General features: G+C 43.1%; 1 protein-coding gene across 1 annotated transcript; it reads left to right on the plus strand.

The window, feature by feature from the left end:
* Positions 1–26,836, plus strand: EDF1 (endothelial differentiation related factor 1). The gene is made up of 5 exons (XM_086921168.1): positions 1–171; positions 14,092–14,143; positions 22,370–22,530; positions 23,174–23,267; positions 26,293–26,836. The coding sequence occupies exons 1-5, from the start codon at positions 94–96 to the stop codon at positions 26,352–26,354; spliced, it is 447 nt and encodes a 148-aa protein (XP_086777294.1). The 5' UTR covers positions 1–93; the 3' UTR covers positions 26,355–26,836.
* Positions 26,837–27,581: the final 745 nt, after the last annotated feature.

Below are 27,581 nucleotides of genomic sequence, written 5' to 3' on the forward strand. Positions count from 1 at the left end.
CGGGATTTCCGGTAGAGTCTGAGGCGCAGCCGTGGTGAGAGCACCGACCATTCTGCAGTTAATTTCGTACGCAGCGTATCTGAAACGGCAACAATGGCTGAAAGCGACTGGGATACCGTAACCGTTCTTCGGAAGAAGGGTCCGACCGCAGCGCAGTCCAAATCTAAGCATGTAAGGGTGGAGTGAGAGGGAGGGGAGTTTTATAGAGGGGAGACCTAGGCGGACTAGGTTACCACCGGAGGGCGCTCAGCCCTATGACAGCATGGAGAGAAATGTGTGTGGTCACGAGGCGGCCACCCTCAGTGGTCCCTGCTAAAGGTACGAAGTGACCAGGATGAAGGTTACTCTTTTATTTCCAGGCCTGGAACAGTAAAGCGTTCCGAGTCTGGCTACCTACGCCCAGTCTCCCTTCTTTAAGAAGTCTTCCGTGTCGAATTGTGTGTATACGAATTGATAAGGTTGCACCAAGGCTCTTGTAACTCATGCTCTCCGCCGTTACCTTTACAGCGGAAAACCCACATGGGGGTGATAGTTTTTATCTTCCATATTTAAACGTCATATGTAGACCAACACGATTTTTTTCTCTGAAAGCTGCAATGACCTACGTTTACAGTCCATGTTGGTGTGTTCCGATAAACTGCATATTGAATTTGAAAATCGGTGGCTACCAGACTACTCCTCGCCCGGGCGTCACGTAGTAACTACTCCTTGTTTTCTTTGTTTCCCACCCTACTGTAATCTCGTGTTATAGTTTAATTGATTTTATTGATGAATACATTTGATCAAAGGACAGTTCAGGACTAGAAATGCATCTTTGTCACCTGGACACCATTTTCTAGGTTGCATACTGCTGATTCGTTTGCAGGTTTGATGCATCAAAACACATTAGCACTACCATTAGTGGCCTCTAGTATGACTGTTTAAGTGTAATAATTGACAGATTCATTCTTAATTGTATTGTAATTTTATTTGTATAGCGCTTACTACCCCATACGAGGCGTCAAAGCACTTTTCGGCGAGTAGCTCGCTACTCCCGGACCCATAGAGGAATTAGTGTTGAATTCATATAGTAAAACATGCAAGTAAATTTTAAGTGGTGGATTGGTTTGTCAGTTATTTGGATTCGGAAGGGTAGCAGAAGGATAGAAGAGGAAAAACGGTTTGTATTTATATAGCGCTTGTTACCCCAGAAGGGGTGTTGAAGCACGCAACTCCGGATACCCGTAAAGGATTAGTGGCGAGATATGAAAGTAATTGGAGTGGTGGATATTAGTTAGTTGTTTGGAGTGAGAAGCATAGTGGAGGGATAGCAGGGGAACGAAGGTTTGCATCCATATAGCAGCTGTTACCCCTGATGGGTGTTGAAGCGCTTTTCTGGCGAGTAGTGCCTTACTCCGGAACCCATAAAGGATTAGTATTGAAAAGTAGTATAGTGAAATATGAAGTTATTTGACTGGTGGATATGTTATTCAGTTATTTGGATAGAGAAGGGTAGGTAGCTGAATAGAAGAGGGAAAGAGGTTTGTTTTTATATAGCGCTTTCTACCCCTGATGGGGATTTGAAGCGCTTTTTTGGCGAGTAGCACGCTACCCTGGGACCCATAAGGGTTGTGTTGAATTAGTATGGTGAAACATGAAATTAATTTGAGTGGTGGGATATGTTAGTCAGTTATTTGAATTGATAAGGGTTAGGGAGAGGTAGAAACTGGGAAAAAAGGTTTGCATTTATATAGCTCTTGTAACCCTGATTGGGTGTTGAATTTCTTTATTGGCGAGTAGCACGCTACTCTGGAACCCATAAAGGATTAGTGGTGAGTTAGTATAGTGGAATATGAAATTTGAGAATTGAACATGTTAGTCTGCTATTTTGATTGAAAAGGATAGTGGAGGGATAGAAGAGTGAAGGATTTTTTATTTAATTATGTTTTTTGGTAATCGCTGTAGAAGGAGGCTTTTTGATGAATAAAAAGGGTTTTTGGAGGGGAAGAGTCAGAGGGAAGAGTTTAGAGATTTGTTTTTGGGGATCGGTTTAGTAAAAGATGTCAGGTGATGCAACGAGGGGTATAGGTGGAGAGAGTCTAAAAAGGGTTATTTTGGGGATCATAGTAGTGGTATGGGGTTTGGGATAAATTAGTGGATGTAAAGAATATATTGATAGATGTATAGGGTGAGAGATAGGATAGTGCATTAGAAAGAGTAGTATAAAGTAGTTTGAGATGGGAATTTATCTTCTAGTTGGGCTAGAAGATATGAGAGAAAGTATAGGCTGAGAAATAGGGTAGTGCATTGGAAATACCAAATTAGAAGAAGGTGATAGAGCATTAGGTACATCGAAAGTATATAGGTGCAAAAAGGAGGTATGTATATGTAGATTAAAGATATTGAGAGGTACAGGATGAGAACTAGTTTAGTGCATTGGATATGCTTTTTTCAGGAAAAAAGTAACACACAGATCCAAGTGCATGGATGCACAATAGAAGCAAGTACATGTAGACTAAAGATTTTTTTTGTTTTTTTAACAACATAATTATTCTACATGTTTATACAAAGCAATACACAGATGGGTACATATCTATAGTGAAAATAAAGTGTGTGCAGTATTACTGAATAGGAACATGCGCAGCATTTTGGGCCTTGGTCCCGACCAGGCTCAAACAGGCAACTGCCCTTGTCCTCTCCGCCCTTAACTCCATGGCTGCTAAGGCAATTCCCCTCCTGTGCTGGGAATTGCTTATTTTCATTGTTTTATGACGAGCTGGGCTCGTCATCAGTGTACGAGGAGGCTACACCATGACGAGCCCAGCTCGTCATCAGCTTGGAAGGGGATAAGAGGCTCAAACAGGCAACTGCCCTTGTCCTCTCGGCCCTTTACAGGCTCAAACAGGCAACTGCCCTTGACCTCTCCGCCCTTAACGGGCTCAAACAGGCAACTGCCCTTGTCCTCTCCGCCCTTAGCCTCTACGCCCTGGCTCAGACGCCCTAACCCTGGCCTTTTATAGCCCTAGTTATCATGTGACCCCCTCCAGCCATTGGGAACCCTAGCCCTAACACTATCCAATCACACTACTACCCCTAAAACCTGGAACCAGTAGGAGACCAGGACCTTGCGGTCAATCTTAGCCCTAGTCCAAGCAACCAATCATTAAAAAAAAAACCTGATCTCTACGTCCAATAGAGGCCCTAGCCCTACCACTAGTCCCAACCCAAGTCCAAGCAACCAATGGCACAGGAAGCCCTAGACCCTACTTCCAATAGAACTCCTAACCCTAGTCCCAACCCTACATTGATTGAATCACAGACCCAGAAAGCAATTGCTTGATTAATTAATCGATTGATTCATTGATGTGATGAGTGTCCTGAGTTGTGATTCGTTCTAGATAACCACATTAATAATGGTATTAGTTTAAATTTGGTATCACAAACATCAGCTATTTTTGTTTTGCATATGCAGCGTTCGCGTGGCTGCTTGAGTCTTATGGACACACTAATGTTGCAAGCTCTCTTTGTTACGGTATTCAAGCATGAGGCAGTGGCATTGTTGACTTGAGCGGTCATGTTGAGTTTGCTATTGATGATTCAGAGGTTCTTGACGTGGGGGTGAGTGTCAGTCCTAGCTTTGTTGGCCATCAGGAGGAGCCTCAGACTGAAGTGCTCTTCCGCAAGATCACTATTTGTCTTGTTGATGCTCAGTTTCAGACATGGTCCCTATACAGTCGGTGATTTCAGTCATGCAGACATTGTACTCGATCCATAAACTTGGCGTGTTGTCCATGAGAGAATGAGTTGTCGTCGATGTAAGTGAGGATGTTGGTCATGAGATCAGATGATGCTGGCTATGTGCTGAAGTGAGTTGTGCTAAGGGTGGATCCAAGCGGAACTCTGCAGATGACAAGGTCACAGTCATACGGGGTTTACAGTGCCAGGCTGATTGACTGGGCCCTTCCGTCAGGAAGGAGCAGATCCTTGTGAAGTGCGTGGCATTGGATTTAAATGTCATGTAGGCATTAGATGAGGATAGGGTGTGAGATCTTGTAAGATGCTGGGAAGAGGTCTAGGAGGATGAGAGCTGCTGTGTCTCCTTCATCCAGAATCATGCAAATATTATCTGCGGCGTCAATGACGGCAGTTTCCGTGCTGTGGTTGGGCCTGAAACCCGACTGGGTGGTTTCAAGGTGGTTGGTAGTCACTGAGGTATTCAGTGAGCGGTCTCTTGGGCCCGCAGAGGGTTTCTTCAGCCATGTTTGAACAGTTACTTATTTCCAAGCATCTGATAAAGTCGCGGAAGAGGTGGAGGAGTTCAGCATGGGTGTGAGCATGCCGCTGATGGGTTGCACTCCCCTGAAGTTGGCGTGGTGGCAGCAGGGATCTGATGGGGCCCCTGAGTGGATGGACCTCATGGTGGCAGCAGTTTTTTTTCTGGGGTGATGATGGGCCATGTGGTTAGCATTCTTTAAATAATAATTGAAGACGTTTGTCAAGGTCTGTCTAGTCCGGTAGCTGGTTGAAGTTGATGTAAATGGTGATTTTGTTGCTGAAAACTTGAGAGATTGTTGCAGAGGGCCTGCAAGTGGTTGATCGAGTTGGAGACAGCCGCTGACGAGGTAAAATCCTTCGCAATGGTAATGATTTCTATATATCTGTTTGCACTGGCAATAATGTATTCTGACATAGCAGTGCGGTTGGTGGTAGCTTCTTAGTTCAAATTTGCCCTATCTCCTGTCTGCATTGTCTTAGCTCATTCTCGCTCCAGTTGTTTGCAGCAGGCTTTTGGTAGTCTTTGTACCTCCGTGTACCAGTTGGCCTGATGTCAAGAGCTGCTTGTTTTGCTTTGTTTGAAGGGGCCCAGAGAGACAGCCCAGGTGAACCAATTGTTGAAATTCTTGATGGCTTTATGGAGGCTGTTGCTGTGTTCGAGTCGATGGGTGTTGATCGTGGGGTTCCAGCCATTGTCAGTGTTGCTGTTCCAATGGGCTGGTCTAGCAGTAGTGCTTGTGTGTTGGGGTAGGGATGTTGAACTTCATGATGGCATGATCTTTCCAGAAGACTAGCTTGTCGACTTAGATCTGTTCTCCGAGTTGGTAAAAATAGGGTCAAGGAGGTGTCTGCCCATGTTGGTAGGTCTCTTTACTCGTTGAGTGAGGCCCAGGCTACTGAGGTCTTCAATGAGTGCTTTTGAGTTAGTTGATGCTGTCTTCAAGGTGGAAGTTAAGGTCTTTGAGTAGGATATAATTGCTAGTGTTGAGAACAAGTGTTGCATCGAAGTCCGTGATGGTCTAGGTGAAGTTGGTGCATGGTCACAGTGACCTGTAGATGAGTGCCCCTGAAGATGATGATGGCTGTGGCATGAAGCTTGAATGACAGATGTTCCGTGTTGGAGGATGATGCGAGCATGGAGGTGGTGCAGCTGGTGATTTTGCCTCATACTCGTGAAGTCTGTCTTGTGTAGCAAACTCGTTACGGGAGCTGGGGGGTTTTGCGACGTCAGGTGCCAATGCAGAGTTCAGCTAGGTTTCCTTGAGAAAAAGTAGGTCCAGGGCATTGTTATGCAGCAGGTCCCAGAGCTCGGTGGCATGTTTGGGGAATGAGCGGGTGTTGAGTACCATTATGTAGTACAGGGGTGCCAAGTGTTGCCTATTGCATTACATATTTACACAAAACTACTCGTATATAAAGGAAACGCCACGCCCGATGCCCAGCCTATCTATAAGCTCCTCATTTTGACGCTGTACAACACTGAGAACATTGTCCATGTCACAACACCATATGACAGCCCATACCCTATTAACACACCTGCTGAACTATGCTGGTTCAAGGGCGGGGCGCACATCATTACAACCTTTCAATAAAAGTCTATAATATATGGATACCTGTACTGAGCCACACAGGCCTGCCCATTACTCCCTTATTTTTAGGTCGAGCCTAGCAGAGCACGCATGCATGCACTGCACTAGGAGAGGGCCTCTTGAGATCACTCCAGAATTTCTGAAAACTCATGCGTGTGGCTTTAGATTTTCCACACATTGTATTAACCTTTGCGTGTGGCTTTCAAAAATGAAAGCACGCAATTGGCCAAAGGCGGGTGCATGTCCCACCTTATTCAGTAAATGTTTACTCCCACAGTATCCAGCTTGCGGGAGCGAGCAGCAGCGCGCAGGGTGCCATCTGTTGTGGATCATGTTTCAAATGAGCGCGGTCGCTATTACTTTCGTGGCCGCGCTTGTTTACATTTGCCTGTTTCTGCTCATTTCCCTTCCAGGAAATTTTCATCGGCGCTACCTTTTTCGGCGCCCCCTGTGCCGCTCTTAATCTCCGCTTTCCCCTCTTAACCTCATAGATGCTAGTAAACATCCCTCCCCAGTGCTGCGCTGTCCATTGGAACTAGTGCTGAATGGACGTCCAATGGTCGTGCGCAGCACTGGGGAGGTAGTGCTGCCGTCGGCCAATGCACCGACGCAGCACTTAAGGGGTTAATTTCCCCGTGCCATACCACCTTACTGCTTCCACAACAGTGCATGTCCGCTCTTTACTTCCGGGGATTTCAATGAGAATCCCATGCTTGTTTTGTATTTTAATCTTCCTCTCATGTATGCATTACCAAGCATGCCGAGGGACACCGGCCTCAGCAAATCGCGTTTATCAATGGAATTCGATTTCCTTTAATGAAAGAGCATTGCGCCTATTATCGAGCCGGGATCTTATTACCTCATATATAGTTCTGTTGATACCAGGTATTGTTCTCACTTGTCCTCTCCTGTTTTCTAGATCTGTGCTCCCATACCTCAGGTTGGGGGCCTCTGAGGCCAAATATAGCTGTAGCGCGCCAGTTAGGGTCTTGCCTAGGCAAGAGCTATTGGCTTTGCCAAATTGTTTTAGCCATATTGTACACCAGCGTGACTGCTGTTCAGCAGGACTTAATGTAAGTGGAGTGTGTCGTGTCGTGGAGGGAGTAGTGTAGAGTGGGCGGGCGAAGAGTGGAATAGGCTGGAGTGGAGTAGATTGTTATAGAGTGTCGTGGAGCGGTTGGTGTAGTGTGGAATATTCATGGTGTGGTAGTGCACTGCTATTACAGACAACACGTTTTCAATCGAAATGACCATTATGTTTGCTCAGATATTCATGTTTTACTGCTAAAGCTATACAGCACACAAATTATCACCTAGTGATCCACGGACTACATTCTACTCGGGGACCTGAACTTCCATCTTGACAACAGCAATGACCCCGACTCCACCACTCTCCTCGGACTGAAGCATCTTGTCAGCACCCCCACCCACCGAGCGGGTCACACCCTCGACCCAATCTTCGCAGGAGGATCCAGCATCTGCTTCAGCCACACCACCTAGCCCAATTGGTTTTGCAGGTCAATTGCCCTCTGACTTTGAAAGTTCTATTAAAATGAGTTTTAAATTCAACAATATTCTCCCCATGAAGGCACGCCTTGCACTTCATGCATTTCCTGAATCCGACTTTAATTGATAACCAATTCGGGTTCTTTTTCACCTCTTTGTATTCACTTTTTACTAGCTGATCGTGGAAAGATTTAGATTTCCTATAGGTTATCTCTGGGTTCTTTTTCATTTCGGCACCTAGTACCGAATCCCCTTTAATCAGATGCCAATGTCTTTTCAGAATGGATCGCACCACATTGTGACTACTGTTGTACGTAGTTATAAATCAGTGGGATTTTATACTATTAATCTGTTCTTTCCTACTCTGTGAGCCAGAGGAATTAAAGAGTGTTAAATCTCCATCTAGCTTTCTCGCAAGCACTAGATATCACTGTCTGAGAATATCCTCTTTGAAGGAAATGACTACTCCTTTCGCTCTCTACTCTCTCATATTCCTCCAAATTACTGCAGGTCCTTTGTACCCTGTAGAATTCCCAGAAGGAAATACTCCGAATGAGTGGCACAGGATGGGCACTCCTAGCAAGCAATATCGTATTATCCGCCATAGGCTTACGAAAGATGGTTGTCTCAAGTCTATCATTATTAGTGGTAATATGTCCATCAAGGAAGTCAATCTCTACTTTACTGTACTGGCCCACAAATTTCAGATTAAGGTTATTGCCATTCAGGTCACTTCGCTATATATATATCTATATATATATATATAAATAATCTCAGGCTCCCAGGGTTCACCGTAAGGGCAATCTTCGCACTCTTGTAGACAGGTGCAGCTGGTATGGTGGTGATCCATACTCCATATCAAAGCTCCAGTTTCAAAGAAGAAACGCCGCACTTACGGGACCCAATCGGAAGTGTTTTTATTAACAAGGAACACATTTTCGGCGTGCTGCCTTCTTCAGCTTGTTATAAAAGTCTGCACATTCTATCATGATGTCGATTTTAAACAGGTAAGTCTATTGTGATTGTATATGGCCACTGAACAGCAAAAGAGGACTAAGTCTTCGAAACCGATGTAGAATGGTTGTATATAGATCTTACTGCATGCACATAGGATTTACAGGTTTACATTTTTGATTAGCAGATTTACTCAAAATCCAGAATTTGAGGGATGATACTGTATTATAAGGGACCACTAACTACACAGAGGATATTACTAAACACAGTTAAGTTCCATGACCTTTGGCCTTGTGTCTCTGTATACCCACGGAACTCTTGGGTGACTTGTAATATAATTTGGCTGTATTTTATCCCATCTATCTTGCACGGAGACGTCCCCTCCATTAGCAAGGTGCTACAGATACCTTCTCTTTGAAGAGGGGGTGGCAACGTACTATGTAGAAATACAACATACTGAGCAAGGTGTGTGCTGGTTGACTTTAAAAATGAGCCTGAAATTAACAAGGAAGGAGTAAGAAGCACTGAAGCAGTTCGTGATAGAACGAACCCAGAAGCAGAAACAACTAGTGTGCAGTCAGAAGCACTGGGACTGAACTCCGTGGAAGCGATCCAGAGTTTCCTACTCACTCTGCTGCCCCACCCTGCCACCTCCACCCCAGCTGCTTCGAGTATGTTGCACAACCTACCTTGTTACATGACATTGTTTATTTACTGATAACATCACGTGCTTCTTTCCCTGCCTGTGAATGCTGTTGCCAGTCCATAAAAGAGCCGACACTGTGCAAACAGCTGTTGGTCATTGTATCCCTTTAAACACATTTGACCCCCAAAGAAAATGTTTTAATTTAATCAGATGAATGGTTTAATAGGGTTTAAGTCCCTCAGCGTAGATCATTCAATTTTATAAATAATAGATTGAGCTGTGCTGAGAGATTTAAATGCGGGTGAATGTATAGGCGGATAACATAAGAAACATAAATAATGCCATTTGAGGAAATCCCCTTTTTTCCAAAGATAATTATACCAGATCCCTTCGGGGGTGTTGGGTGGCTGTTACTATAGCACTTGTCCTTAGTCTAATTGATAGCAAGTTTTGTCAGCTGTGTCTTTCTCTTCTGCTTCTTGAATTCACACGTATGGAATTAGACGCCTTAAAATGCGACGCCTAGTTAGCATGTATCTTGGTGCTCAAAGAAAAGTACTCTTGTGGGGTTAATGAAAAACAAGTCTTAACAGTGATACATTTTGTTTTAACATAATTTTTTTTTTTTAGAAAAGATAGGGTATGAATTTTTTCTCTAAGGCTGTATGCATCGCATACCTGCAGGTAGTTAATTCCAGGCCATGGATGCTAAAAGCACTAATTGTTTCCCTTCGAGTTAGCTTTGCCTGAAACAAGCGACAGTTGTCAGAACTGTGCAAACCGAAGCATGTGCTTTCCTATTGTCTGTCTCAGTGGAGCAGACAGAGACACTTTAAAAAGGATCTTTTGTTTTATAGCCAGTGCAATCGCCTTCTTTCTTAGTCAAACTTTACACTGTCCATCTACAAGTCATACTGCTGAATTTTGAAACATTTGTAACCTGGCCAGGAGGTTGATTAAAAACGTCCCAGCAACCAAACGTTGGCATCGCCCAACACGGAGAGAATTGTGACTGCAACTATCTTGGCTTTAAATTCTCGAGAGAACCTTACGAGTTTTCTTCAAACTCGGAATTAAGTTTATATGAGGCTCACTGGATAATCTTTAATTTAAAGCCAATATTTGTTTTCAACATTTAATGGCACAGGGGAAATACCCAGACTGGAAGACCAGTGTTCATTTTCCATTGAGTCTGGTTCAAAGGTAAAGTCTCCGGATTTGCATCATTCAGTTTGAGCAAGTAGTTGCTCATCCCCATATAAATTGCCAACATACAAGGTTTTAAAGAAGGCTTTAACTTAACGCATCCACAGGTGAAAAGAAGCGGAATATCATCATCCTAAGATGAGCATTTAAAAAAGGGGCACAGATAAACATTAAAAAGGATGCATGACAAAGATGATCCTTGAAGCACCCAGTACCTAACAATGCTGGGCTCGCATCTAAATAGGGAGCACTTGACTCCTATATGAAAGCAATGAAGTGAACCAGTAGAGGAGAGTTCCTCTCATGCCGACGTCTGACAAACAGTCAATCAAATTTATGTGATTATTTTATCGAAAACTGCTGAGCACCAACAGTGTTAACTCCAATATGTGTCCTCCCCCCCCATACACCCCCCCCCCCCCCCCAGGTTTACACTTGATATCGTTCAGAAACGTGACCTTCATAAGGACCTCCTCAAAACCAGCCTTGCATTTCTTCCACCAGGCTTCCTTAAATTGTAGTGGAGGGGTTGTTTGTTTTTTTTCTTCTTTTTCCAATCTCGTCTACAGACCACATTTAGCTATCCGTTGTCTAAAGATCCCTTTTGCACCATATCAAAACTTAGTGGACTCTTGGCTGACCAATTGATTACAATTACTTTTATTTCTTATCACTCATTTGATTCTTACTCAGTGGCTTTCCTTCCTAATCTTGTTGGCCCCACCGCTGGAGCATATATTCTTTACCATCCTTTTGATTGGTTGACTTGTATCCTTCCACAACTTACATCTGGAAACTGCATTTATTTACTTTTAGCACTCTATGGAAGCACTTGTACTCTCCCTATGTTCTTGTTCTCGCTTTCATCCCTTCCCCACTGGATTCTCCATGTTTCTCCTCATCCCTTAGAACTTGTTCATAAAAGCACAGCAGCAGGTATCTTTTTGCCAGGTTGGACCAAAAAACAGACTATATGAAGATTTTCTTTTTGCTCCTGCTCTACACATGTTGGATAAAACTTGGGGCCATTGCACACACAGCAGATATGGCCTGGGTTGGGGGAGGGGAGATGATCGGGTGGGAGGGGTAAAAGTGACCCGAAAATGTCAAGTCTTCCAAAGGCACATAAATCTTGCTCACTGAATTGCTGTGCTGCAGTCGCAAAATAGCAGGTGCATATGTTCTAGCACATAGCCACGTGGTAAGTGAGTGGCAATCATTTCATTTTAAATTGTAATATTTCCTCAGACAGCTGTTATGTTTCTTAACCACATGCATCTAGTCATCTATATTTACATAGGTCATGCAGTAGGCTTTTTAGGTTTCGCCTGCACAGCGATTGCAAAATCTCTTGGAATAAAAAAGAAAATAAAAATTCTTAAGGGGCTTTTACTTAACATTGTTAGGCTTCAGTCATTCTCATTTTCGTGCTTTGCACTGGTCAGAAGCATCAGGGTCCCATCATCAGCTTTCACTTCCTAATGCCTTGGCTGTTCCCCGGAGCTTGGACCAAGTGCAGTTTCTGGTTGGCGGCAGTTGTCCATCCATTGGCCAAGCGCTTCCAAGGTATATTTAAAAACAAAAAAACGTTTTTTTTTAATTTTCTTCCCCGCACTCCATATGAGTGCATGTGTTTGTACTCCATCGTCTTCCAGCAACACCATGTCTTTTTTATTTTATTGGGAGTGCTTTTATGTAGCGTATACCCAATCCAAAGTTATTGGAGTGCTTTACGTGAGCACCACTTACATTACATAGGTACACTTGGCGAGCTTTCCAAAAGAGTGCATCTGCAGCTGTCTTCTCTCCTCCACGGCATGTTAACCCACCACCCCCTACCCGCCGTTGTTGTTTTGAATGGATCCCCCTGCTTTTAACCCATCACGTCCATCTCCCTGCTGTTTGTTGGTCTACCCACCCCCGCCTCAGCCACCTCCTGTGACCTCCCTCGTGTCCTCCACCCTCCTGCCTCATGTCCTTATAACCTCTTTTATTTTATTATCATTTAATACATTTTTATTGGCTTTTTTTATTTAGCGCAAACTCGACCAAGGGTATTGGAGTTCTTTACATGAGCACCACTTACATTACACAAGGACACTTTCATTTTGGGTTTTTTGTTGCTTTTATTGGGAGATTAAATGTTTTGACCAGAATCACAAGATGTTGAGCAGACGCCGAGACTCAAACCTGTTCCCCAGTAGCAACATTATCTCTAACCTCAGTTTCACCTCCCCCTGTTTTACTTGAATCCATGTTGGACAGCAGCCCGCGCTGCTATACTACATTTTAAGTGGTATATTATACACCGTACGTAAAGCGTGATGGACCTGGCCTCTTCCCAGACTCCTGTGGGGCCTTGATTTCTCACAGACTGACCTAGGCATGGCTCAGTGCACCTATGTAAGCACTGATCTGGCTTGCTCATGTGTGGACTGGGGCTTTGAACAGCTGCTGCACTGTCATGCATAAGGACATCTCTTGCACTGGCATGCATAAGCACATTTTTTGTACAGGTCTGTATATTCACATCTCCTGTACTGCACAGTCCCATCTGCACTGGAATGCATGCGTTAGTACATCTTATGTACTGGCCTTTATGGTCACATCTCCTGCACTGGTCTGCATATTCCCATCTCCTGCCTGTACTGGTCTGTATAGTCACATCTGCGCTGGCATGCGTTAGCATATCTTATGTACTGGCCTGTACAGTCGCGTCCTCTGCACTGCTGGCCTGTACAGTCACGTCCCCTGCACTTGTCTATATAGTCATCACTTGCACTAGTCTGTATAGTCTGTGCACCCCACATATTTTCTTACCAACATTTAGTTGGCTTGCTTAGCTGAAGGCCTCCTGCACAGCGGAAGTGACGTTGTATACACTTTGAAATGGTGGGTACACAACACTACCTTGACATCCAATATTAATGGTGCTTTTAGTTAAACTCGTCATGCTAGCTGTTTGTTCACCCAAATCTGTACTGTAGCCAGTCTTTGAGCTCAGGGTAGAGTATTAAAACTTCTGTAATAAATAATGGGGCATATTTGGCCTCTCATGAAGTACTGAAGAGCTCGGGCCAATTTAGAATTCCGATCAATGCAACATTCAAGTGTTTGCATCAAATATTTCTCACTGTGAGCCAAAAATTACCCTGAAAAGCACATTCATATTTGTATTTTCAAGGCTCAATCAACTCTTCACATTTATCCGCAACAATTCGCTGGAAATTTGAACTGTTGATGACTGGGTTAAATTAAAAAATCTTCTGAATTAATTTATAATGGGCACACAGATTTTTTTTTAATATACTGATCGTGTGTGAAGATAGTGACTGCAGCAGACTACATTAACCATTCGTTTTCCTGAAATGTATATCTTGGTGTATCTGTTATGTTAATTTTTGCAAGGTACCCTGGTGGTGCACTTCTAGCTCCAACTCTTCTCTGAAACACATTTGATCCACTATTCTTTGTTGTACATGTATAGTACATACGTAATTAGTCACACTGTAACAAAGAAGGACGTAAGTACATTACACATTGTATCTGAAAAATAAAATTACCTTAAAGTGACTGATCTTATGCAAAATTGGAGTTTGTATAGAATGTTGATCCATTGACATTGTCCAAGCAAATTGTGGTTTATTGTTGAGTGAAAAATCGAAGCTCTTATTTACTGCTGCATCGTATGCAAGTCTGGTGTATACCAACGAACATGTATTCCATAGAGCTGGATAGCACTCACACCGTTTATTAGAAAGTTTTGAAACACAAACACATTAACCAATGTATAGATACATGTATGTATGAAATTAATGAAATAGCTTCACAAAGATTGTGACCAGATGTGAAACAGTGTATTAACTAGCATTGTATATTTGATGATGCAACAAGTCTTGCCTCAGATTTTAAAAAACTTTTTCCTTTGCCATTTAGGCAATTGCCTCAGCACAAAGAAGAGGCGAGGAGGTGGAAACATCCAAAAAATGTGAGTAGCATGGATCTTCTATAGACTTGTTTCTGGGCTTATCTGTATCATGTCAGGATTGAAACAACGTTATTCCACCTTGAGCTGTAAATGAAGAACATAAAATTGTTCTGTTCGTGACACTGAAACCTGGTATTAAAAATACTGTACATTTTGTTTTGAGAGACTATTCCTTCAATTAAATTACTGTTTTGAGAGGGGTGCTCTTATTCATTATATACACTTTTTTATTATTATATTTTGGCCAGATCCAAAATGCAAAGCATAGCTCAGTCAAGTTTGTGTGGGTGTGTGCGCTCCCCTGCTTTAGCTGGTGGTTCAACTGAAAACAATCCCATTCTAAACTGGCAGGTGTCTAAAAATAGATCTGGCAGGGCATCGCTTGCAGATAAGTTGGCCTGTATTGGCAGCTTGTGCCATCCGTTTGTGGCTGGTATGTACTGATGATTGCGCAATTTATATAATTAGGAGATTGAATTTTAACATGCTATTGCCCTGCACAGTACGAAAGTACAGCAGCTGGTGCTAGAGTCTGTCTTTAGAATGAAAGGTCCTAAGGATAATTTAATTGCACATACAATGAAGTTATAGACTTGGATCAGTACTATATCTGGTATTCCAGTACCCAGCCGGGTCAGGAAATTTTATTCAATATATGTAACAAAAATTAGGTGACCACGAAGAGGGTCGGGATCAAACATTTGATAGGGTACAAGCCTGCACCTATCTAAGAGTAAGCTGACAAACAGTTTAGGAGAAAGGTAGAAAATAGGAAAAACAAACAATATCAGGCAAGAAAGACGTGGGAGCCAATTGTCCCTTGCAATTGGGTAATTAGTAAAGCAAGTTTAGACATACAATATCTGCAATAAAAATAGTCTCAATGGATATATTGCAGAATTGCTTAAGCAATTCTGCAATATATCCATTGAGGACCACACTGCACACAAAGGCAACACGTGAACAGAAATCCTACAACAACTCCGATGATCATCAGAATTTTCCAACCCCAAGTCGACATTAGGCCCCAAAACCACCCAAGTAGCGTCCAATCCCCTACGTCCACGTGTATGGACTCAGAGATCTTATGCAACTTTGAGATGGCTTGATAGACAGTCGGAGCGTTATCTGGAATGAAAATACAGCAGCTCGAATGGATCACTTTACATACTCCACCTCGATCTGCTAAAACAACGTCTAAAACCATACGGTTTTGTAGCGTCATAAGCCTGTCCGCCTGAAGTTCTGCGGTGATATTACCAAGGGCACCGGCAGTGATATTAGCTGTCGATTCCACTACTCGAGTCAACTGCCTCAGGCTCCTACTATTGACCATAGGCCCCCAAAACGGAAAGAAACCCTTGAAAAAGTCTCCTGCCTCTTGACCGGCAGTGTCCTCTTCGCTAATCACGCCTCTCACAACTCTAGTCTTGTGATAGTCTGCATCAACGGTGAACGTCGGAGGCAACAAATTTGCAATATAACATGTGCCCGCAAAGTCGGAGGGCAACCATGTATACGCACGATCATGACAAAGTACGTACCCTTGGCAGTCAGAAACACAGGGGAAGAGAGCATCGGCAAGACATACGTCTCGGAGCAAGCACTCTCTCCAAGATGAGCTCTCGGACTTCGGCCACGACCTTTTAGACAAAAATTACCAAGGTGGGGTACGATCCATATTGGGGACGAGCTTTTAAGCTGTCTTTCACCCACGAGCGCACTATACTCCGCCTCACTCAGGACCCTATAGGCTCGCACCTCTTCCTCTGGGATGAGCGACGGCTCATAGATATCCCTATCTAGATCGGCAATCGCTATGGCCAAAGGCTTGTGGTACGGACCAGGACCAAAGTGCGGAGGACGTGGCTCTCGATTGGGGTAGGATTCTAGTGCACTTCGAAACATTGTTTGCAATGCTCGAGCTGAACCCTGGGAACTATAAGGAAGGACCAGATATGGAATTCCCTTATCCGTGGTATGTGGCATTAACCCGCACACCCAACAATTAGTAGTGTTAACCACTAACTGATGCTGATGAAGGAGCTGAATGAAGGAATTATTTCTGAATTCCGCACGTCTAGCCTGTTCGTGTTGGGGTAAGATATGGAAGGAATGAGGGGACACAGTGGAGGTAGTTTTAGGTTCAGAAGTAGGAGTAGGTATGGCAGAAGGTAGGAAGTACTGTATCATATAATACACCCCACCCGCCAATAACAAGGAAAGAATTAGAAACAGAAGGAACACTTGAATCATAAAGCATTTTGTACGAGTAATCTGTTGCAGTTTGAATCTTCGCGCCTGAGCTTTTTCCAAGTCCATCAGCTTTGAAAACGCCATCATCTAAAACCGTCCGCAACGTTTCTTGACGCACTTCGTTCTGTGTAGCAGTAGTCAATCCCCAGGAGTTCCCAGGAACCGACTGTCTTGGACCTAGTGTCTAGACCTACTAACCAGAAGGAAGTACACGCGCGGCCCTACGGTTCACCTGGATGCAAGGTATTCTAATTCACAAATATATACAAAGTCTCTCAGCTGTGGAAGCAAAAACATATGTATGGGAAAAAAACTCAATATTTACAAAAATCACCGTTATACGTGTGTTTAGACTGATCGTGGCAAAGGGGTAACGTAGATGTCGAGGGACAGAAACGAAAATTTTATTTGTCCTTTATTTGTCCTTGATATTAGATCGCAAAGAGTAGCAGCTTTTCCCAGGACGTGTCTGTTCATCAAACAATGGATCCGATGAGGGAACAGAGTTCTGTTGATCAGTCAAGTGTTCAGATCTTGAATCTTGTGATGGCAAATGTTCAACAATGTCTTTCTGCTGCACTGAGGATTCTCAGACAGGCTGAGCGTCGCTAAAAGGTACAAAGGTCTGCAATGCTTCAGCTTCAGACGAGGAAATGCCCTTCCTCACCCACGAGTCCGCTGGTAAAGGTATTGGAACCTTTTTAGTATGGGTGGCGTGCACCCAGTGTTTTCGGCCTTCCAAACGGACAGCAGTCCTCGTGGCGAGAAGGACCTGGTAGGGTCCAGTAAAACGGGGTTCGAGGTTGCGTTTTCTTCCAAAGTTCCTCGTCACCACCCAGTCTCCGGGCTGGAGCTGGTGGCCTGGACCCTCCGTCTGCGTCGGCAGTGCTTCAAAGACCTGTTGGTGAATTAACCTCAGTTTAGCAGTCAGATCATGAAGATAATCAATCAACATTGGATATTCAAGATCAGAAAACACACTCTGTCTAGGGACACCCCAAATATTCGCAGGACGGCCGAACACTATTTCGTAGGGACTAAGCCCTACTCGGGAGTGTACAGTCGCCCTTGTTGACAACAGAGCTAGAGGCAGAGCGTCAGGCCACGAAAGACCAGTTGTAGCCTGAATCTTCGCTAGTTTTAGTTTAAGGGTGCCATTATACCCTATACCATATACTTCTACTAAACCTGCTGACTGGGGATGATTGGCGCTATGAAATTTTTGAGTAATTCCAAGGCCCTTACACACATTCTTCATCACACTCCCCACAAACTCACTTCCGTTATCAGACCATACAATTCGTGGCATTCCATACCGAGGAAAGTATTCCTTCAGTAGGATTTTCGCAGTGGACAGAGCAGTATTGTCTTTGAGAGGGTAGGCTTCAATCCATCGGGAAAATGCGCAAACCACCACTAAAACGTATTTCAAGTTATTGCATCGCTCCATATGGATGAAGTCTAGCTGAATGACCTCAAAGGGACATGAAGGGGGAGCAAAATGGCCAGGAGGTGTAGGGGTTCCCTTTCCAGGATTGTACAACATACATGTCATGCAATTCTTCACCAATCTCTCAGCACACTTCGTAATACCATCATTCTTCCACACAGGAGACAACAACTTGCAAATACCTTTCGCACTAATATGCGCTAACCCGTGTGCCATCGTCACAACAGCTAGCACATACGCATCTGGCAACATCCATCTCTTATGCTCCGACAAATCAATCCAACAACCATTCGCATCCAACTTTCCCGTACTCTTTCCACTTCGTCTTTTCAGTCTCGGTGGCCTCATTCTGTATCGTTTTCACACTCTCGATGGTATCCTCACACATACCAGTCTCTGTAGGCCACCTTACCGAACTCGTCACATACATTCTAGTGCTAAGGTTCCGGGCAGTCTCCTTAGCAGTCTCATCCGCAAACGCATTACCACGACCAACATCATCCGTCACCTTACGATGCGCACTACGTTTAACAATCGCTACCTGCTTAGGCAATGTAAGTGCATCCAAAAGATCATTCACAAGCTGTCCATGCTGTATCTTAGTGCCATGCGATGTCATAAAACCTCTCTCTCTCCACAATCGTCCAAAGCTATGAGCGACGCCAAAAGCATATTGGCTGTCGGTAAACACATTCACACGTTTTCCTTTCGACAACACACACGCTCTAGTCAAAGCGATCAGTTCTGTAGCTTGGGCAGAATTCTGATTCAATCTTGCGGTTTCCACAACAGTATTCAAAGTTACCACAGCATACGCAGTCGTCACATCACCATTCGGCAATTTACAACATGAACCATCCACATACAGAGTCCCATCAGGATCTTCCAAAGGAGTGTTTTTAAGGAGGTCCACACAACCTTTTGTTTCCTCCTCAGTCCGCAAATAGCAGTCGTGAGGTGCTACTTCATCTGATTCCATACTAATTGGCAATAAAGTCGCCGGATTTAGGACATTACAACGTTTTATCTGAATATGACTTGCCAATAGCGTCAATTCGTACCCAGACAACCTCGCACTCAAGTGTTGGGTTTTAGTACGATTCAAAAGAGTGTCAACTGCATGCGGAACCATCACCGTTAGCATATTATCCATGACCAATCCTGCAGATTGTCGGATGGACACCGCAGCTGCTGCTGTTGCTCTCAAACAACTCGGCAATGCTCTAGCTACCGGGTCCAAGGTCGAGGAAAAATATGCACATGGACGTTGCTTACCACCAAAAGATTGCGTCAAAACACTCAACGCACAACCTTCCCTCTCGTGAACGTATAATGTGAACGGCTTGCTGTAGTCAGGGGTACCTAACACAGGAGCCGAACACAATGCGTCACGCAATTCAGAAAAACTTTTCTGACATTCTTCCGTCCATGGTAAAGGAGTTGGAACATCCTTGCATGTAAGAGCTACCAATGGTTTCGCTAGCAATGAAAAATTTGGAATCCACTGCCTGCAGTATGACGTGATACCTAAAAAGGCACGCACATCTCTCTGAGTCGTTGGCACAGTCATTCGCGCAATCGCTGCAATTCTCTCTGGGGTCAACCTTCTTCCCTCCTTTGACAATAAGTGACCTAGATAGGTTACTTCTTGACAACAATATTGAAGTTTGGAAGGTGACACCTTGTGGTGTAAGTCACAGAGATGTTGCAACAACGACACTGTAGCAATTTTGCAAATGTCCTGAGTATCTGCGGCCACCAATAGGTCGTCGACGTATTGGATCAAGGCTGCACCAGCCGGCAACACAAATGCATCAAGTTGGCCCTTCAAGGCTTGACTGTATATCGATGGACTCTCACAGTAGCCCTGATGAGCACGTTTAAACCGGAAGCTACGACCTCCAAGAGAGAAACCGAAAAGGTCTCTACTCTCCTCAGCAATCGGAATGCTGAAGAACGCATTCTTCAGATCGATCACTGAAAACCAAGATGCAGAAGCTGGAATCAGAGTCAGTAGAGCCGTAATGTCAGGCACCACAGGGAACTGAGGAATCACAATTTTATTTACCTCCCGTAAATCGATAACAAAACGATAAACAGGCGATTTCGAAGGGTCAGTACGTTTCAAAAATAGGCAGTACAGGGCTGTTGCACACGTTTCCCCGAGTCTCCTCAATGACATCTTTCTCGATCAGGTCATAGATGATCGCTAACAATGCTCGTTCACCGTCAAGAGAGATACGATACTGGGGAATACGTGGCAAACGCGCGTTAGATTTCAAGTGAACAACATAAGGGGAGATGTCAAGCAGGCCCACGTCATTGGGACCTGTTGCCCACAAAGATGCAGGAAGTGAGCTCAATTCCGGTGGAAGCTTATCGAGAGACAAGTACATTGGAGAGATTACTCTCTCACCCAAAGTAAGCTTTACTCCCGCAGGAGAACAATACAAAGTCGCATACAGACGTTTTAGCAAATCCAGGCCCAAGAGATTTTCACCACAACCAGTGGTCAAAATCAAAGGAGCTTGCAGCTCACGTGGCCCAATTGTAAGAGGCAAAGGGCGCAAAACTGGATTGCTAACGGGGGCGCCAGAGAATCCAACGGAAACATTTGTTAAGCCAGACAAAGGTGCGCCAGGGAGTTTCGAATGCATGATAGAACTTTTCGCTGCACCAGTGTCCAACAGAAAAGGCTCAACGACGCCCGAGGTGGCAACTGCGACGTAAGGCCCTCTGATCAACCGGAACTGATACTACTCCCTCTCCTTGTCTATGGCTGTCCTAGTAATTGCCGTCGTCAGTTCCCTGATCGACGTAGTAATCATCCACATTGTACTGTGCAGATCTTCCTTGCGATGATCCACGTTGATCAAAACAATTGTTTGAATCTGACGAATTATCTGAACGGTCATTTTGAGCACCACGACCCCTACCGCGTGACGCCTGTTGCGGACCACTACGACCTCCTCTTGATGCACTGCCACTATTTCGATCACGTAATACTGGACAATCGAATTTCAAATGACCCTCATGTCTACAATAGGCACACTGATTGTACCCCAACGAAGATCTCTGCGAAGAGGAGTCATTTCGAGATTGTGATCTATTAGATTGAGACTGCGATCGATTACGCTGTTGCGAATCATTCTGATTCGAACGCTGAGGATACGCCTGCTGTAACAACACTTTAGTTTTGAGTTCTTTCGTCTTTTTATCAGCGCGATCATTCTCTTCTTTCTCCCTATTCTCATAATACTGTGCCGTGCTGCTATCAGCAATATTTCTTTGTTCTGCCCTGTTAAGCGTTTCTCTTGAGACTTTTTCTGTCCTGTCTTGGTCCTGCCCAGTGGAGTAGGTATCTCACGTAATGCTAATAGCTCAGACTTTAAATGTAACGTTCCGCCTCGACATGAGTGTTTGAATTGTACTTGAGGGACTACCTTCCAGGTATGGGTTTCTGCTGATTCTGTTCCTTGTCGCTCTCTCAAATGTGCTACGGGTGAAAGAATTAGCGATTAAACTCGGCCAATGCTAGTTTGTGGTGGTATTCAAGCACAACACACTTTGTAGTACATTAGCAGGCAGGAACTATTCATGTACTTGTAGCAGTTAAGTATTTTGTTGTAGCGTATTATAGAGTCATTTTTTTTATTTTTATGGAGTTGGCGTTGTTACCACTATCTTAATTCAGGGTGCATTTAAAATCGAAACATGCAGGAAGTAAATACCGGTCAACGGTCTTTTAGAAAACTGATGATTAAGTCACTGACGTTGACGCCTTGACATTTAACACCTTTGGCATTAAATATGTGTAATATATACATATGTATGCTTACGTGTTTATTGAAGCATGTGCAAGTCTATGCACAACATGCATACATTTTGTGATCGGTTAATATTCTTTGAGAGCAAGTTACCTGCTTGGAGCACTGGATTTGCAGCACAGTGTTTTGATGCCATCTCTGCACGTAGGAAAGGTAAAAAACAAAGTACAGTGCTTTCATGCAAGTTTAGACAATATTTTGTGAGGTGGTTTAAGGATTTGTTGATACACACACTTGACTTAAAATGTCGACCGTTCCACACATGTCATAAGCATGGAAGACCTTTGTAGACGTTTCTGTGGCTTTTCGTAATTAAAATCTGTTTGAAGAAATCCTGTTTTTCTCTAATGAAAACAAACGAGTGGTGGATTACATGGAGAGACTCGGGGAAGCTAGTGACATCAGAGAGAAAACAACCTATATAGTTTAGGGTTTGTTTCCTCTTGCATTTATTCAGGGAAGAAGAGTGCATGCAAAACGTTTTTTTTCCATAGGCTATAACAACCATAGACGTGTTTCAGGTATCATGAGGGCGTTTTAAAAAATGTTAAAGTAGGTAGGTGTTGTCCCTTACTGTTTGACCCTTTAGAAAGCTGTTAACAGATTATTCAAGACATATGGGTAAATTACCTTGTCGCTCACTGTGGCTTTAGAGTCGAGATAGCTGTTCATTGGGTTTATTTTGCATTGCAGGGTCTGCTGGTCAAAACAAACAGCACACAATAACCAAGAACACAGCTAAGCTCGACCGTGAGACTGAAGAGCTCCATCACGAAAGAGTTCCTTTAGAGGTGGGCAAAGTAATCCAGCAAGGGCGACAGAACACTGGATTAACTCAGAAGGACTTGGCCACAGTAAGTCTAGGATCTGCTTTTGGAAGTTGATATGCTCAAATTAAATAATTTTGTCCATGTGAGAAGAAATTTTCATCAAAATGAAGTGCATCATTTTATTTAGGATCAGTTGCAAGCCAGTAGGAACAATGATTTACATCTTGTCCATGCAAAATGTTCTCTGCAGCATGTGTCCCTTTTTAGAACATTCAGTCTAAAATTCACTGTCCATTACACCCAGAAGTAAAAACACATTTGCCTTGCATTCTTGAAACATCTTAGTCTTGCATGACCCTTTCAATTATGTGACCTATTTTTTGTCAGCTGCTCAGATGTAATGCAGGACATAAGTCATTGACATCTCAGCAGAACGCTGGAGTATTTGTGATGCAGAAAGGAGTTGCAGGGGTTGAAGTGGGTATTGGCAAATCTTAGTGCTACATCAAAGCAATGCTGTTACGTTTGAGCATTATTGCAAAGTTGTGGAAAATACATGTTTAAAAGGTTACAAACTCCCATTTAAAACGGCGAGCTGGATTACAGGCTACCTCTCATTCGTTTCAAAGTTGAAGGCTTTGAAGGGGCTAATCACAACTTCTTTGCCATCCGTGTTGGGCCTTTATGGGGCTGAAATAATGTGCTTAAAATATCTTATTTTTTTAAGAAAATAAATGAGAAGCCACAAGTTATTGCTGACTACGAATGCGGAAAAGCTATTCCCAGCAATCAAGTGATGGGCAAGATCGAGCGAGCCCTTGGTGAGTAAATCTTGGGTGAGATGTTGGTTGAAGTATGGGTTTTTGAGCTTATGTTTTCAGGATCATGTCTTACATTTCCTCATTTTACAGAAATGATCCAGAATTTATTTTGCTTTAATATTGTATTTACAGTAATGCGCCACCCCTAATAATGAGTAGTCCAATCATTATTGTAGAAACACTGGCAAATCTTTGTTGTAGATAAGTAATTCTTCATATACCATTGTTGCTTCGTATCTTATGTAGGGCCCACTGAGTCTGTAGGGACTTTTAAAAGGCTTTTTCTGATGGCAGGGTGTGTCCGCTCAGTGGGCAAAATCTAAGGTACTAATCAGAACTCATTGCATTAGAGGCTGTTGCTAGTGAGTTGTGGCGTTATAATGCAAGTTATGTATCATAGTAGGATGAATCTTTTCTACCAACTGCCTCAGTTGTCAAACAAGTAATTACATTATGTGGCTTATACCTTGATTGTCAGGGCTTTGAAGGAAAAGTGTTGCTTTCGACTTTGGTACTACAGTGTCTAAAATGTTTTTTATTAATAACCTGCAATCTAACGGCAATCTCTCCACATTTTTTGCAAACCTGCAAGACCTGTGTTTAAAAACGAAAAAAAAATACATGGCTATATGGATTCTAAGGCCAGGTGTGGATCTTTAGGCTTATGCAGTTGGCCGTTCCCATCCTTTTGCAGCAGAACCATTCCTTGGTAGCCAGTTGTTTGCTCATGTATTGTAATGCTGTCTGTCTTTATGACAAACTCTATAGAGGAAATTCTAGAAGCATCTTGGGAGCATGAGCTGTTGAAATTTTTGGAATAGTTCAAAATCTGACTATATTTTGTTAGTATATTCTAAATCGCAGATTACAACTACAATAAGGATAAAGTGACCCCTAGGTGTAAAATAAAGCTTTTTCCTTTAAAATCAATTCTCTATTGCTCTGTCAATCACTGGACAGAGACTTTTCAGGTCCTTGTTAGTTTATTCAGCAGTTTATAAATTGATAGGGAGAAGAGGCAGGCTTTTTTTTTTAACTTAAGGTCGAGGTAGTTATAGGACCCTGAATTTAGCCACCTGAGGCTTAATTCGTTTTGCAATAAGAAAATCAATGTTTGAATAGAAATCCGAACTGCTTCGAAATCCTCTTCTAAACTCCACACAAAACGTAGCCCTCTTACTCTTTTGTAATGACAATAGCAGTCTTTTGTTCATGATGGCTGAGATACCACGTGCAATATAAAACTAGCATTAGCAAGCCAATAGGTCTCGCCTATACAAGAGCTGTTTGCTTTGGCAATGTCTTTTTGCCATGTTGTACACCAGTATGTCTGCTGTTCAGTATGCCTAAAAGTTAGTGACGTGGAGTCGAGTGTTGTATATTGGATTTTGTTGAGTAGAGTTGTGGAGTGGGAGAGTAGAGCGCAGTGTCGTGGAGTGGCATAAGGTGGCATAGGGTGAAGTGGACTGAGATTGAGAGAGCGGGGAGGATTGGATTGGGGTAGAGGGGTGGATTGGGGTGCATTGGAACGGATTGGAGTAGAGTAGAGCAGACTGGGCGAATTAGATTGGGGCGGGGGTATTTGGAGCAGATTTGGGGGGGTGGATAGGAGTGGACAAATGGGCAGATTTTTTTGGTTTGGCGTGGGGCGGGTTGGGCGGATTCGATTGGCGCGGGGCGGGTTGGGATTAGTGGATTTGGAATGGGGTGAATTAAATAGGATTGGTCTGGGGTAAATTGGAGTGGGCCGGATTGGATTGGTCTGTTGTGAATGGGGCGGATTGAGGTGTATTGCATGATTGTGTTAAAGCGTCATTTAAAAAAAATACACATTAAGAAAACTGATGTCACTTTGCAATAAGATAATCCACATCTTTTGAGCATAGCTCCCACGAGCAAAAACAAAGTATGAGAGCAAAGTAAGAAAACCAGGCCATGGCAAAATAAAAAAAAGTTAACTATAGAAAATAAATATTTGCACTTTTGTTTTTCCAGCTGGTTACGTTTTTCCTTAGTCGCACACCTTTTGCTTGCAGGGCACTAAAAGTTAAACGGAACAAAATAGTACCTCAATCACGTGAGGAGCAGCGGGCGGGCACTAGTTAAGTTGAATCAATCAGTGCTTGGTCCCTGCTCCACAGAGAGCAACATAAATGTTAGGCCTTCTTTGACAAATTATGAGGCTGTAAAGAAGAGTGCCAGCAAGCCAACAAATGGTAAGCAACAGGCAGGCTCCAGGTCCTTTTTATAAACAACAGTGTCTCGCAAGCAAGACTCCTGCTTCTGCACACTCCACTCTAAAAAAAAAAGTATGTTCGATAACCCAACATCAAGGCTTTTACATTTTACGTCAGACGTGCTTTTAACTGTATGGGCAATGTGTTTAAACTATATCTAGAGACTTGTGCATCTTTCTGCAAAGGCTACAGGAGCACTCCTGTGAATGTTATACGTTTTTCAATAGTAACATCCTGTGTTTGAGCTGCTGCAGTGAAGATCAGCAATTTCAAAACTGGTATTGGAGTCTGTCCTCTATCATGAGTCTTTGCTGGAGGATAAAATACTTGGTGTGAATTAATCGCCACAAAGTGCCAAAATAAGTGGCTTTTTTTTTGTAGCCTTTGGTCTCTATTCCCACGCTGAAATATTAAACAGGCTGTTTTCTCGTTCTACATTTTCAGTCTGAATGTACTATAACATACAGTTGGATTTCCTACAATGTATGTAAGTATGCAGTTTGCAATATTGCGCCGTCGGGCGAGCAGCAGCGATGCTGGAAAGAAAACACTACATTTTGTGGTATAGAGTTGTTCTGGCAGGCTATAGAGAGCCTGGAAGGTTTATGCCTGGGAAGAGAGTGTCAATATTCCGGTTGGTAAAAACGAAGTAGCAAAATCCTACTACTCATTTTGTTTGTATTTCTGTATACATTTTCAGTTTACTCTGCTCTTATTATATGACAGGTTTGCAGAATTGTGTGGAATTTTATTAACTGCCTCTCTCGCCCTTTCTTGTCATTATCTAGGTATAAAACTTCGTGGGAAGGATATTGGAAAACCCCTCGATCCGCCACATCCCAAAAAATGAAAACAAAGCCTCGAAGTCAGTTAATCCAGCTGATCTCGAAGTCTGGTTGTTAAACTCCCAGGCTCACCCTCCTCCCTTTTCACACCACTTGCAGAGTATGTGAGGTATTGCCTGCTTTGGTTGAAGGTGGTGGAATAAAATCCCTGCAAGTCTTTATACCTATTGTAAAAAAAAAAATTATGAAAGCAAATGTACAGAGATTGTTCTTTTCCCATTCTTACTTTGTTTTTCTAGAGGAGCTATGCTGAATTCAAAAGTGTGGTTTAATTTTCACAGATGCAACATGCAAGTACCGTGGCAGTTTTGAGGGTGTGGGCAACTTTTTAATTAAATTATTCTGAGAATGTAGTTTACAATCAAAGTTGGGACACTGATACATATTCAGTTTCTTGAAATGTCTTTCACTGATATTCGCCTAAACTGCCCCAGCTCTTCCCTGTTATGTATTCATTCTAGAATAAAGTTGTCTGTCTTCAATTTCACATCTTGATTATTTCATTATTTGAGAATTTTTATGTAAGTTGGTTATGGAGTGAGATTGTTTGACGATAAAGGCTTCTTAATTGGCCACTTCAGCCTCCTGATTTTTCTTGCAGCAAGATGGAACTTAAATATTTGAGATTGCATAATCGCCATTACCCCACCACTGTTCTGAATTTAAGACCCGGACTCCCACCGCCTCCATTCACCCGCTTCCGTACTCTAATAATCTTTCCTGCATTTGTCCATCCTGCAGTTGCAATCAGCTGTTGGTTGGTAAAGGACAAAGGTGTTCACGTTAAACTGCTGAACAATTGTTTTTACGCTAATACTATGTTTATTGGTTTCAGTGCACTCATCCCTTTTTCTATGCCTATATGTTAATACTAGGATGGCCAATTGAAAATTAGTTTTAAGCATTGTACTTTCTTGTACAAACTGTATCTATTTAATAGGAATAACCTGGTAGATTAGTGCCAGAGTTTAAAGCACAAAAGCATTTAATGCAGACAATGGCAGTCCTGTTAAAATTGTAGCGGTCTGCTAGGCAAGTTGTTTCTAGTACGCAGAGTTGTAGGCCTTGGATCAGACCCTGTCTCTCATTAACCTTTTAGTGACCGCTCCCTCTAGCCATTGCTTTGAGACGATCAGTCACATTGTCGATCAGCTCGGCATATATATACCTCTGGCTATTTCGTGTATCATTCAGCCTCCTAGGAAACGTTTCCTTTGCAACGTGCTGTATTA

The sequence above is a fragment of the Lissotriton vulgaris genome, chromosome 5, assembly GCF_964263255.1.
Source record: "Lissotriton vulgaris chromosome 5, aLisVul1.2, whole genome shotgun sequence".
NCBI lineage: Eukaryota > Metazoa > Chordata > Amphibia > Caudata > Salamandridae > Lissotriton > Lissotriton vulgaris.